This window comes from Centrocercus urophasianus, unplaced genomic scaffold, assembly GCF_019232065.1.
Source record: "Centrocercus urophasianus isolate 14NV4802_14NV808 unplaced genomic scaffold, USGS_Curo_1.0 seq_9, whole genome shotgun sequence".
In the NCBI taxonomy this organism is placed as follows: domain Eukaryota; kingdom Metazoa; phylum Chordata; class Aves; order Galliformes; family Phasianidae; genus Centrocercus; species Centrocercus urophasianus.
The window spans coordinates 39,594,611-39,607,031 of NW_024885532.1; the positions used below are offsets into that span (position 1 = coordinate 39,594,611).

Sequence of the window (12,421 nt, forward strand, 5' to 3'; positions counted from 1 at the left end):
GTGAGGGGTCTGGAACACAGGCCATATGAGGAGAGGCTGAAGGAGCTGGGAATGTTCAGCCTGGAGAAGAAGCTCAGGGGGGACCTCATTGCTCTCTATAACTTCCTGAAAGGAGGTTGTAGTGAGCTGGGGGTCGGCCTCTTCTCTCGTGTCATTAGTGATAGGACCAGAGGGAATGGTTTCAAGCTATGGCAGGGGAGATTCAGGCTGGACATTAGGAAGTATTACTTTTCAGAAAGGGTGGTCAGGCACTGGAACGGACTGCCCAGGGAGGTGGTGGAGTCACTGACCCTGGGGGTGTTGAAGGAAAGGCTGGATGTTGTGTTGAGGGACATGGTTTAGTAGGAGCTGTTGGGAATAGGTGAACGGTTGGACTGGATGATCTTCTAGGTCTTTTCCAACCTTGGTGATTCTATGATTCTATGATTCTATGACATGGTGTAGTGAGAACTATTGGTGATGGGTGGACAGTTGGACTGGATGATCTTGTAGGTCTTTTCCAACCTTGTTTCTCTGATTCTGTAAAGCACAAAAACAAATAGCTGGGAGCACTGTTCTCACAAGCAGTGCTTTGTTGACAGTGAGCAGGTTTGGATTTTGAATCCCTCCTTCACCCTGCGGTCATAACTTATTTTAAATTTATGCAGAGGGTCAGTCCTAGAGAATGGAAATGCAGAAGTTTGTAAGCACATACCTAGGTGTGCACAAGCATCTGCAGAAAGTGCATCACATCTCTGCCACAAAGAATAGGGCAGAGACGTAGCTGCTGGACTAGCTTCCTACCTTGTCTCACCTGGAGGAGATGGGCCATCTGCCTTGCCCACTCATCGCTGTTGTCACTGTTAGTGCCACGAGTGAAGCGGTAACTAATTTTGATCTCTGAAGCTGGTGAAAGAGAGGTACAGTGTCAGTTCCAGCAAAAGTTTAAAAAAACATTATTTCCCTTCTGTTTCCTTTCCTGTAGCTGAGTACCATCCCATACCGGCCTGGAGCTTCTTAGAAACCCAACGCCCCTTTTGCTCCTGTTGTGCATACAGATAATTCTGTAGTTATCTTCCACATGCCGATCAGGACATATCGGTTCAGACCTCTGATTGCTGCTGTTCTTCCTGTTTTTACCTTCTGGGGTGTTTGACTCATGAAAGCATGATACTGTGAGCTGCTTGCTGTTACTAATTATGTGCTGCATATTGGTTTGTCTTTGGGTGTTGGCTTTTTATTCCTGGAATCTTGCAAATATTTTAGACAATCAGCCTATTGTTCAGCAAGTGCTCTACACACACTGCAGGCCTTTTGTGAATTTCTGTTAAAAAAATAATAAAAGAATGACTAATGGAGCATGAACAGTGCTTGTGACACTGTAATCCATTGTGTAACTTCTGAGAGTAGAATTTGCGTTCCTAGAAAAGCTTGTTCACGGTCAAAACATAGGACATTCTCTTTATGGCTCATGGGAAAACATGTACCATATATTCAGCTGAGGATGCTGCTTTAAGGATCAACTTAAAAAAAAAAAAAAAAAAGTCATTTTCTTTCCTTGGAACATGAAGTCAGACTGAGACCTGGGTTTGCTTGGCAACAGAAGTGAATCTTTTCCATTCAGGCAAGTGGTGTGGGGGGCTGTTTCAGGTCTGTCACACACATGCACGATGATTTGTTTACTGGAATGGCTTCTTTTTGTTAAGCTCTGACAGCCAACCCTTTTGAATGGCATGGTGTATGTTATTGTATTATGTAACTGTCTGCCTCTCCGGAATGCCAGAGGAAGCCTGGCGGTTGGTTCTCTTCTTTCCTGCGAGAATGTGTTTGCTTGTGGCTTTCATCTGTCTCTGAGATAGCTTCAGGTCAAGCAGGGTTGAGGTGGGATATTTAAATGTTTAGAACATAAGTTTCATGTAGTTCTTAAGTGTAGCAACTGTGTATCCAGGATGCCTGAAAAACGTGTTCTGTGTATTCTGGAAGGGTAGGAGTGCATCTTGTATATGCTGTAGGTAGTTTCTTTTTGTAAGTAAGGTACAGTGAGCCTCTCTCTGTGAAAAAATAAGTCCTTGCTTTCTGGAGATGCTGCTCTTTTCTCCAACTGTGTTGTGGGCTTGTACAGTAGGATTGTACACTAGGATCCTGCTTGCACAGCAGGACTCTTGTCCTGGGACAGACAGAGTGAGAGGACTCTGAAACTTAATTTACAGCTGCAGAGTTTGTTGTGGCTCTGGCAGAGCAGATGCCAGCACAGAATGCCTGGCTCCTGCTGAGAGGCCCCAGGTCAGTCAGACTCCAGCTGTGCTGTAAGCCCTTCCCTGGACAAGGGGGAGCACGGGGCACCTGAGTATCTTAGGATCTGTGTACCAAAAGGACTATAGGGCTGCTTTGCTTCCTTAGAGCTACAGAGGGCTGCTGGAAATGGGAGCCCTGATGTGGGTGACAGCTGGATTTCCCAGGCCAGATCAGACAGTACCAGCTAGGACAAAGTGATATTCACAGGAAACAAACATTGTTTGTCTCCTGTTGCTCTGATGCGACCCAAAAGGTTTTTCAGTATTTCTCTGAAAGAAGCACGAGCGTTGGAAGTACTGAAGAGAGAAAATTGCCAGCTTGAATTTTGGAAGTGCACAGAGCGCTGAATACATCTGTGTAATTATGCTGTATAAAAAGTGTCCAAGTACTACAGGTGCTCCTACTTATGGTCTTGCTGTAAATCTGAGCCTTTTGGATCCTGTTCTCTAGGCATTCAAAGCTTCCAAATGAAATTGTATTTGCCAGTAGTCAACGTTAATTTGCAGTTTCCACCTTGATTAATTTTTAGGAATGTACATAATGAGAAAGTTTTACAAAAACAGGAAGAGAGGAAATGGAAATTTGCACTCTGTAGGGCTTTTCTCATTTATGACCTTTACAGCTCAAACTGTATTGCACAGTGGTGCGTTTTATCACCTGTTTTCCATGTCATTTCAGTGAGTATTGAAACAAAATATACGGTTTGATAGAGAAGAAATTGTATGAGCAGCTGATGCCAATTAGCATCTGAGTAATTGGCACACCTTTGCAAGCAAAAAAGCAGCTACTTATAGTGGCAGGGAAGGAATATTTCTAAAGAAGGTGCTGGAGAGCTGACTTGATCATCTGTGACTGCATTTCAGTTGTGTTACTTATAGGAGTGAGCCAGGTTAGTATTTTCAGACACTGATGTAAATAAGTAAATAAAATAAAAATCAAACAAAAAAAAGCCACCCCAAAAGTTCCAGAGCCTATGCATACAGTACTAAATGAGAATGCCATGTTTTCCAGAGATGAATTTTCCTTCTGTCTCAGCAGGTTTTCCAAGAGTTCTGGATGTTGAACTCATACACAGGTTCTCAGTCTTAGATTTAGGATAAGAACTTTAGGAACCTGTATTAACTGTGTAAAAAATGAACTGTGGGTAGATTTTTGGAGAGTTGCTACTCAGTCCCTTTTTGCACAGGATTGTTTCTTGTCTTTAGGAAGATCTGTTTATATGGAATTTTGATGTTCTTGCTGAACAAAGAGAGACAGGCTTCCTAAGATGCTTTCTTGGAAATAGCATTCTCAGCAGGTACAGAGAGGGAAGGTTCATCTGAATCATGGTAATATTGTGATCCTTTCTTAATGTTTTGCCAGAAGTTGTGTGCAGTTTTGGTTTGTAAGTGAAATTGGCTGTCCTGCTTTTCTTCTTGGGTAACACGAGCAGGGAGAAGATGCTGTCCTTAAGCTTGGCTTTGGATTTTCACTCTTTGGTTCTGACATCTCCATGCTTGCCTCCTACCAAACCTAAATTGTCTGGGGCTGCTCTTGGATCCTCATGTGGTCAAATTGCTGTATATGTGTTTTTTCTTCTGTGAAAAGTTGTTGCTTATCTGCTCTATGAAACCAGTAACTGCGTATTCACACTTACATAATGGCAAAGACAATAGCAACAAGTTTTTATTTATTTTCCGTTATGTTTTATACACCATGTTACTTGAATTAAAAGGGTCAGAGGGCAGAGATTGCCTCAGATGACTCTGGCTGTTTGATGATACTTTTTGAAGTGACCTCAGACTTCACCACTGCTTTCTCCTGCAAAATTTCCCTGCATCTTCGTAGTGTAACAGGATAAGTTTGCGTGTCTCAGACACTTCTGCTTGTAGTTTCTTTACATCTTTGTTGATGGTTAAAGCGAGGCATGCTGGCATTCCTTCAGTTCTGCTTTGGAGGCTGCAATACCTTTCAGTTGCCTGAACAAGAATCACCAGAGGGCATCTGTCTGAGTTATGCTTGAGAACCACCTGGCATGTTGTGGGTTGGTCCTAATAATAACAATGAAGGCTTTATCAAGAGTTGAGTCATTATCCTTGTTTTCCATTTTAATTCTCATATTAGTTGCATGTATGTATTCCATATAGCCAAGGGGTTAATGCTGCGTGCAGACACTATATGAGACAATTGTACTGACAGATCTCATTTAGGCTCATTTATCATTCAGAATCTGGCCATAAAAATACATTTAAACAATAATTACCAAGTTGAAAGACAAGTATCAGTGCTAATTGCATCCTAACCCTGTTTTCTGCTTTTGCTTGGGGAGCAAAGAAGGAGAAATGAGAATAGCAGCAACAGGCGCAAGTTACTTTTCCGTGGAGTTTTTCTGTTGTAAGGGTCTGTTGTGACAATTAGCGTAGACATCAGGATGCTGATCAGGTGCTGTGGAGCTGCCTGTGCAGCATGGGAAGAGAACTGCTCCTGGGGTCCCTATTCTTCACAGGTCAGCTCTGAAGCACCTGTGTTCTGTCTCTTTCCTGGAGGGAGAATTTAAAGTATTTTGTGAACTTTAATAAATGCTGTTTCCTAGAACCTTAGTGAGGTTCAGAGATGATAATAATTTAGAATGAATCATAGAATAAGTCATAGAAATGCTTGGGTTGGAAGGGACCTCAAAGATCATCCAGTATGGGGCCATGCAATCCAGTTCTAATCCATGGGCTGGTTGCCACCCACCAGCTCAGGCTTCCCAGGCCCCATCCAGCGTGGCCTTGAGCACCTCCAGGGATGGGGCACTCACACATCCCTGGATAGCCTGTGCCAGGGCCTCACTGCCCTCTCAGTGAAATATTTCCCCCTAACATCTAACCTAAATCTCCCCACTTTCAGTTTAAAACCATTCCCCCTTATCCTGTCATCATCTACTGAGTTGCATTAAACCAGACTTTAAGCTGGAAGTCATGGGCACAGCTCCAGTGATTTCTAGCCCTTGCTGAATTCACACCACACATACCTGCGTTCTCAAATGTTTGTAACCAAAGTCAGCAGCAGCATTTGACCATTATTCTTGTGCTGTTATACAGGTTTGCCCTGTACTGCCTTACTTCTGAAAGTCAGGTGTTTGGGGTATCTCTTAGAGGGGTCCTCAGCACCTTAGACTAGCATCAGTACTACCCCATCCTACTTCTGAAAAGACTTAGGAGAGAGCTCTAACTTTGCATTGGAGGAAGCTGGGTTAATATGGAGAAACTGCAGTGGCAGCAAGATTTGCACCGGGTGCAGAAGAGCGGATGGCAAATATGGAGGGAGCTCTGCTCCTTGCGTGGCAGCCCCAGCACGCTCTCCTTCCCCCACCCCACAGACATATGAAGCTGCATGGCTTGAAGGTCTTCCTTTTTGCTTTGACAGTAGAGAGAGCTCTTTGTTTATTAAACCACTGAAACTAAAAAAACTTCTTGTGTGCCTGCAGGAACATCAGGTTAATCACTTGGCTGAGCAGTGGAACTGGAGCCATGCAAGTTTAGTTGCCCCAATTGGAGCTGACTTTGTGGGACTGAGGCAGAGCTGCTGACTCCCAGCTGAAAACTGTTAGTGCCATCCCCACATGGGCTGCAGCACAGTAAGGTGGTGCTGCTCTGTGGAATGATTAGATGGGGAGATTTTAACACAACTTTAAACCTCAATCAGTTATACAGTTGCAAAGGTCAGGGTGAACGCTTGGAAGGTAAAGACTGAAGGGGAGCAGATTGAAATGAGTTTTGAGGGAGTGCGTCCAGGGCTCTGAGCTGGTTTGAGTAAAGCAGTGTAATGATGTGGTTTAGGGCTAAGCCTCATTCAGCATGCCTGCGGGCTGCTGCACGCAGAAGTTTTCAACCCTCCTCATCATCTCCAGATACAGATTCCCTTCTTCTCCTGTGCACTGCCTCTGTTTGATGTGGCCATGTAATGAATCCAATCAGCCCTGTGATCCGGCAGAAGACTTTCTTTGTGTTTAGCGATCGTTTGCTGCCCCTGCAGATCAACAAATCAAACCACACATCCTGATGTTCACAATGGGAATGCATGGCAGCGGAGTGCAGCCCGTGTAAAGGAGAGGAGGAAAAGAGTAGGAACATGACCAGCACTTGGCAGCAGTGCAGTTCTACCATTTTGGTTGTGATGTGGAACCGTTTGCACATCCTGTGTATCTGAGTGGCTTTGCTGAGTTGGTTCTTCTTACTTCAGCGTGGAATTATTTTCTGTCTGCGCCTCTGAAAAGAAACATCGTGGTAAACTCAAAGAGTTAAGTGTGTTGGAAGCAGAACGGTTAGCTGGTGAACTGTGTACAATAAATGCATTCAGTGGAATCGTGCTATTCAGTTGGCACAATGGTATCATTTATTTAGATGGTTTTTTATGGTTCCCAAAACTTCAGTTTCAAAGTTTCTGCATCACAGAATTAAGAAAGTTGCCAGTGCTCCTTAATCCTTGGACAGAAAGTCAATCCCAGCAAGAATCCAACTTTACCATAGTACCTCATGTTTTTAACACTGCCTGCCTAACGCTTTGCCAAACCTCAAAGAATAGAAATAAAACTGGAACATTCTGGCCTATCAATGGCTGTTTACCAGCAGTTAAGCAGCAAAACAATTTTCAGACAATTAACGGATCTCCAGGCTCTTTGGAAGCTCAGATAAAGCTGTTTGAAGGTTGTCGAATGACTAATTAATACAACTAATAACGTAATGCTCCGGTGGGTTTTTTGCCTCGGTCAGGTAGCTGCTCTTTAAGGGTGTTGTATCACCAGCTGAAACCTTTCTGGAGTCACTGAGAGTGTGGGAACGAGCTGCTCCAGGTGGCGTTTGCTGTTGCACCATGGCAGAACATTGCACCACAGAGGTCCTTCTTTTGCAGTCCCGTGGGGCTTTAGAAGCATTATTATCAAATGCTAATTTCAAGCAATTACGAATCTAGAAAAGCTTGCAGCATGAAAATGTCATAAAATAAGCTTATTTTAATTGCTTACAGCTGTCCTAGAAAAACCGGGTCGAAAAAATGATAGCTGTTTTGCTTTGTTTTCAGCAAATCACACTTTGTATCACCAGAGAGGTATGCTGGGGGCTCTTCTTCGTCCTCCTGGGGCTGTGCTTATACCTGAAAGAGGAAAGTTCCATGTGGTGGAAAAAGGTTTCTATTCTGAATTCATTCCACCATTGTAAAGCTGCGGTTGGAGTTGTGCTGGCTTGCATTCAGGATCCTGTCTGTTTTCATCAAGTTGCAGTGCGCTAATTTCTCCCATCTGAAAGCCTGAAACGGAGCCCCTTCGTTTCGTTGATTTAGGATTTGATCAGGTTTGCGTTCATGACAGTGTTGGCTCGGTCTGAGCTGTGATCTGGTAATGAATTGTGTGTGCTTTTGTGATCCGTAGTAATGGAAGGCAGAACAGGTTCTCTGAAACCACTGCTGAGGACTAAACAACTGAGAGTGGAAAGGGTGGAAACCAGGGAAAATTGCCTGATACAGCTGCAAGTGAGTGGCCTTACTTGTAGGCTCTGAGCAGTCCTGAGCACCATTTTGATAGCGTTGTGTTTCTCTTTTCAGTGCTTCCACTTCTCAGTCGGACCATTCTGCTCATACAAAATCTGCTTCTCTTGTATCATCAGACTCGGTCTCCACCTCAGCAGACAACTTTTCTCCAGATTTAAGGGTATGTATGCTTTGTCTGAACAAAAGAAAAAATCTGTATCTATCCACCTATCTGTATGCGTTGTGGTCTCCATCAGTGACCGTTTCTTGCTCCTCTGAGTTTGGATAGAGTAAAATGATTCTAGCTTTCAGGTTAATGCCAAATTTTATGTAGCCAAAGCATGAAAGGTCCCAAAGTCAAACAAGTGAAATAGAAATTGAACTTTAATCTCTACCATATTATTTCCTTCTTTATAAAGTTGTTTAATCTTCAAAAAGCTGACTCTGCAACCTACATTTGGAGATGAATTTTCAAAGGAACTCATTTTTCTTTTAAGTGCTTTAAGTAAGTGAAGATCCTCAACCAGCCAGTTGTATAATCATGTTTTTTCCACTGGTGTGTATTTGAGATGTTCTCTTTTGAAAACTCCTCCTTGTTTGTAAACAGGGAGTCCTTGGAAGTATCTTCTTTCAGAGAAAGATTGTTATCTTCAAGCTGCTAAAATAGTCTTCTGTTACAGTAAGTGGCTCTCACATAAAAGTCCCAGACAAGGCTCTTTTAAGTCTGTTATTGATTTGTTAATGTCAAATCCAAAGCTTGAGTTTAGCTCAGAAGAGTTTTAAGAACTAAACTATCTGTACATTCCCTTGTGAAACCAAGAGGTTTGCTGATATTCCTCACCTTTGCAAAAAAGTCTCTGACTGTAAAAGCAGTGGTGCTGGTACGTTCTGGTAATGACTTCTAGCATTTCTCAGCTGTGGTTGAGCAGCTCTGTGAAATCTGAATGCCATAAAATCGCATGAAAACTCTTAACACAAAACCAATTCCTTTCTTTGACGTTTGTTTTGCCCTGTGAGTAGTTACAATAATAGAAAGTTCACCTGTTCGAAGGTGGCAAGGACTTTGATGTTTCCTTTTTAAAAGAGTTCTACTAGCCAGTATTAGGCAGAAATTTGTAAAAGAATCAGTAGATTATGTGTAAATGTTAGTTCACAGTTCTTACCTATGGTTAAAAGGGATAATCCTCAGAAATTGGTGGGGTAAAGTGCTCTGTAGCAGCTCTGAAGCTTTTCCTCTGAAGCTGAGGTGGTTTTCTCCAACACATAGCAGAGGTTTTAGCTGAGATGAAGCAATTAATTGGTATAAATAGATACGATTGCAAGCACTGCCACACTTGTGATTGTGTATATAATGTCATACATAAATTTTACATTGCCTTATTTTCTTCCCTCTTTTTATTTTAACTTAATTGTACGTAACTGGGATTTGTTTTACAGTTCTGATGCTCAGATCAACTGCTGTTTTGCAGGTTCTTTTGCACTGGAGGATTACCTACACATACAGAGAACCAAGCAGTATTTTTTTTCTAGATTCAAGGTTGTCTTTGCTTTGTGATGGTTTACGTGGCTCAACATGTCCTCCTTGTAACTCCAGATGTGTCTTCTCATCTCCTTTCTTTTTGTCACTTCGGCTGCATGAAATCCCTATTAGACAAGGATTCCTGTCAAATGCTGTTAGCAGAGGAATGTTCATTTAGCAGCACGATATGTTTTTCAGTCAGAAGATGCATATGTATTGTTTGTGGAGGTCATTAGAAATCCCTCCTTCCTTGCTGTGCCACAGTTCTCATACTTTGCAGGATGGTTTCTTCGCAGCTTGCCCTTCAAAATAAAAAAATATTAAGGAACCTAAATTTCTACTGTGGTTGGAAGAAGTACTGTTCACCTTTCATTTTAGAACAGTGTTTAAGGAGAGGTGGTGAAAGCAGAGAACCGTTTTTCTAGAATAAAGATGCTTGAAGCCAAGTGTAGCACGTGCCTGTGCTGGCAGAGTGCTTCCTCCTGTTAACCTGCATCAGCAGTGCTGTGCAGCACCAGCATTGCCTCCTGTGCTCCCCGTACAGCTTGCTGCTGCTGAGGTGCTGTGAGTGGCTGCAACGCAGTCGGGTGGAAGCACAAAGCTGGATCTTGCATTTGCACTCAGTGGCTGCTTGTTGATGCTACGCAGGCCTGCAGAGCATTGATTCCCATGGTCCTGCTGTAGAAAGTACAGTGAGAAAAGTGGCATTTCCATTAGTACAAACTGCCTTTCTCCCTCCTACAGGAATTTAAGCAATAACTGTTTGTCTCCTAGTGGTTCGCAGCTGGCGAAGAAATTTGGATCTGTCCCCTTCCAGTGGGCAGCCTCTTATTTTGGTATTGCCACAATGGGTGCAGTCCCTTAGCCTAAGATCAGTGTCAGTGCTTGTGTTTCTGTGCTGGACTCATTCCTGGGGCCTGGTGTCTGCCCCTCAGTTTGATGAGCTGGGAACAGGAGATTTATTTTGTGGTGATCAACAAAACCAGTTGCTTTCAGCTCTCGTGGAGAACGAACACACTCTCTCTGGGTTCATCACTCTTTGTCCAATTTCTTCTGAATTAACATCTCCGTCCTCTGAAAATTCCACAGTTTTTTTTTTAAAGCCAGTGCACCGAGAAGTTTTTTAAGGTCGTGGTTGCTCTTACACTTTTCTTTCACCCTTTTGATACTGCAGATGATGCTGTACCATTAACGGATACAGCAACACGTTCTGTGCTAACTGTTGTATGCGAGACAAGTGCCTGCGCTACACAGTGTTCTCACAGGAAGGGCTTGCATCAGTTAGCTTTAAGAGGCTGAAAATAAGCATTTCAAGATTTTGAAGTGGATCTGCCAATTGTGGGTTTATGCTCTTGATGTGTATTTAAATTTTCCCCTCTAGAATGAATTGCAGCGATCCGTCATCACTCCTACCTCAACTCGGTCCCTGCCTCTGCGTGTGCATCAACTCAAATTTAGGAATTAAATTTCTGTGGTGATGGAAAAACACTTTGTGATAGCTACAATTAGCACTCTCTTCTTCTGTGGGGAATTTTTAGAAGAAAAGTAGGCGTTCATCAGGGGGAGGGAATGAGGGAAGGACCCATATCATTTCTTGCAGTCTGTGCCTGCAGATTTCTTTTGGAGTGCAATTAACACTCAGTGTGTGTGCGTGCATGTGTGTAATGAGGTAAATGAGACAACCACTGGGGATTCCTACTAAATGCATGTGCAGTATTTTTCCTAGATGTTTCTCCAAAGTATTTCATAATAACTTTTATGAGGTCTTATTGTTTTTATTTTTTGGTGGGGTTTTTTTTGTTGTTTTTGTTTTTTCTCAAATGTATATTGAGCATTTCAGTAACTGGAGCTAAGATTAAATTGTCTTTCCATTACAATTTCTGGAATTTTCACTTCATAAACTATCTCTAAATAAGAGTTGGCTGCTTCAGTTGACTGTACAAAAAGTGAAAACTAAGAGTACCACCCTCCACCCGCCAAGTGTCCCTAAACACTGTTAGGTTCTACGCCCCTACTGCCCCATCCCTTTCTGATCTCAGGTCTGAAACTGTTTAGAATTGATATGGGGGAGGCAGTTTTTCAGGGAACTTTTAGCAAATACACCACCGTGTGTTTTAACCGTATGTTTTAATAAGTTATAGATCAGACAAGAACACAATTGAGCAGTAGTGATTGGAAGTGAAAATGAGCTGGAAATTCATAGATAGTCTGTAAATTGGAATGAGATTTTAAAAGCACCTTAGAGCCAACATTGCCAAAGGTATGTAAGTGTGTCTTACAGATCTGGGAACGTGGTGATTATTAAGGTACAATGGATTTCTTGCTCATAAGTCTTATAGATGTTGTTTTCTCCTATGCTATGGGCAGATCAGCCTGTGCAGTTTATTGTGCTTCTCTTAAGCTTTGTTGCTAACACTCTAGCTTTTATCATTTGGGACTTTCATTTTGAGTTTGGCTGTTGATTTATAGGATAATGCCTGAAGTTTACCATATTCATACCATATTCAAAGCTTTGGAATAAACCTCATAAAAGGGCTGGATCCCTTCCATCCCCAGATGGAAAGAAATGCATGAGGCCAGCGGAGTCTGCTGTTGCACTTCCTTATGAATGATACCTTTGCCTGAAGGTTAAAGGTTGATTGTGCTTAGTTTTGGGTTGTATACAGTAACAGCCTGACCCAGAATTTAGAAATCCATGGTATTGGCTTTTTGTTGCTTCTTGTCTGTGCTGTGGACAGAAGAAGATCTGTTAGCAAACCTCCAGCATGGCAAACAGATATGTCACCTGCTTAGTTGCACAGCCTTCAGAAAAAAGTAGTTCTAATCTTTGTTTTTGCCATTACTGTGTGGTACCACTAAGCTATTCTTCTCTTTGAGGGTGACATTGAGATTCACAATTCCTGATATTCCTCTGCGATCCAGAAAAACATTGTGTAAGCACATGTCCCCTTCTCTGTGATTGTTTGCTCCATCCACAGTAATAATTTTCTTCTTTAGTGTAAGAGGAATCAGTGGTTTTGCAATAGGCTTATAGATATGATACAAGAACATTATTGTGGCATGCCCAAGACTCAAAGGTTGGGAAGGAGAGGAGAGGAGAGGAGAGGAGAGGAGAGGAGAGGAGAGGAGAGGAGAGGAGAG

General features: G+C 42.6%; 1 protein-coding gene across 2 annotated transcripts in view; it reads left to right on the forward strand.

Moving 5' to 3' along the window:
• The window catches only part of MTMR2 (myotubularin related protein 2), a 63,015-nt gene that overhangs the window by 14,169 nt on the left and 36,425 nt on the right, over nucleotides 1-12,421 (forward strand). For both annotated transcript variants that reach the window (XM_042838832.1, XM_042838834.1), the window contains exon 2: nucleotides 7,837-7,942. In XM_042838832.1, coding sequence (XP_042694766.1) covers nucleotides 7,837-7,942 — 106 coding nt within the window. The remainder of the gene's footprint in view (nucleotides 1-7,836; nucleotides 7,943-12,421) is intronic.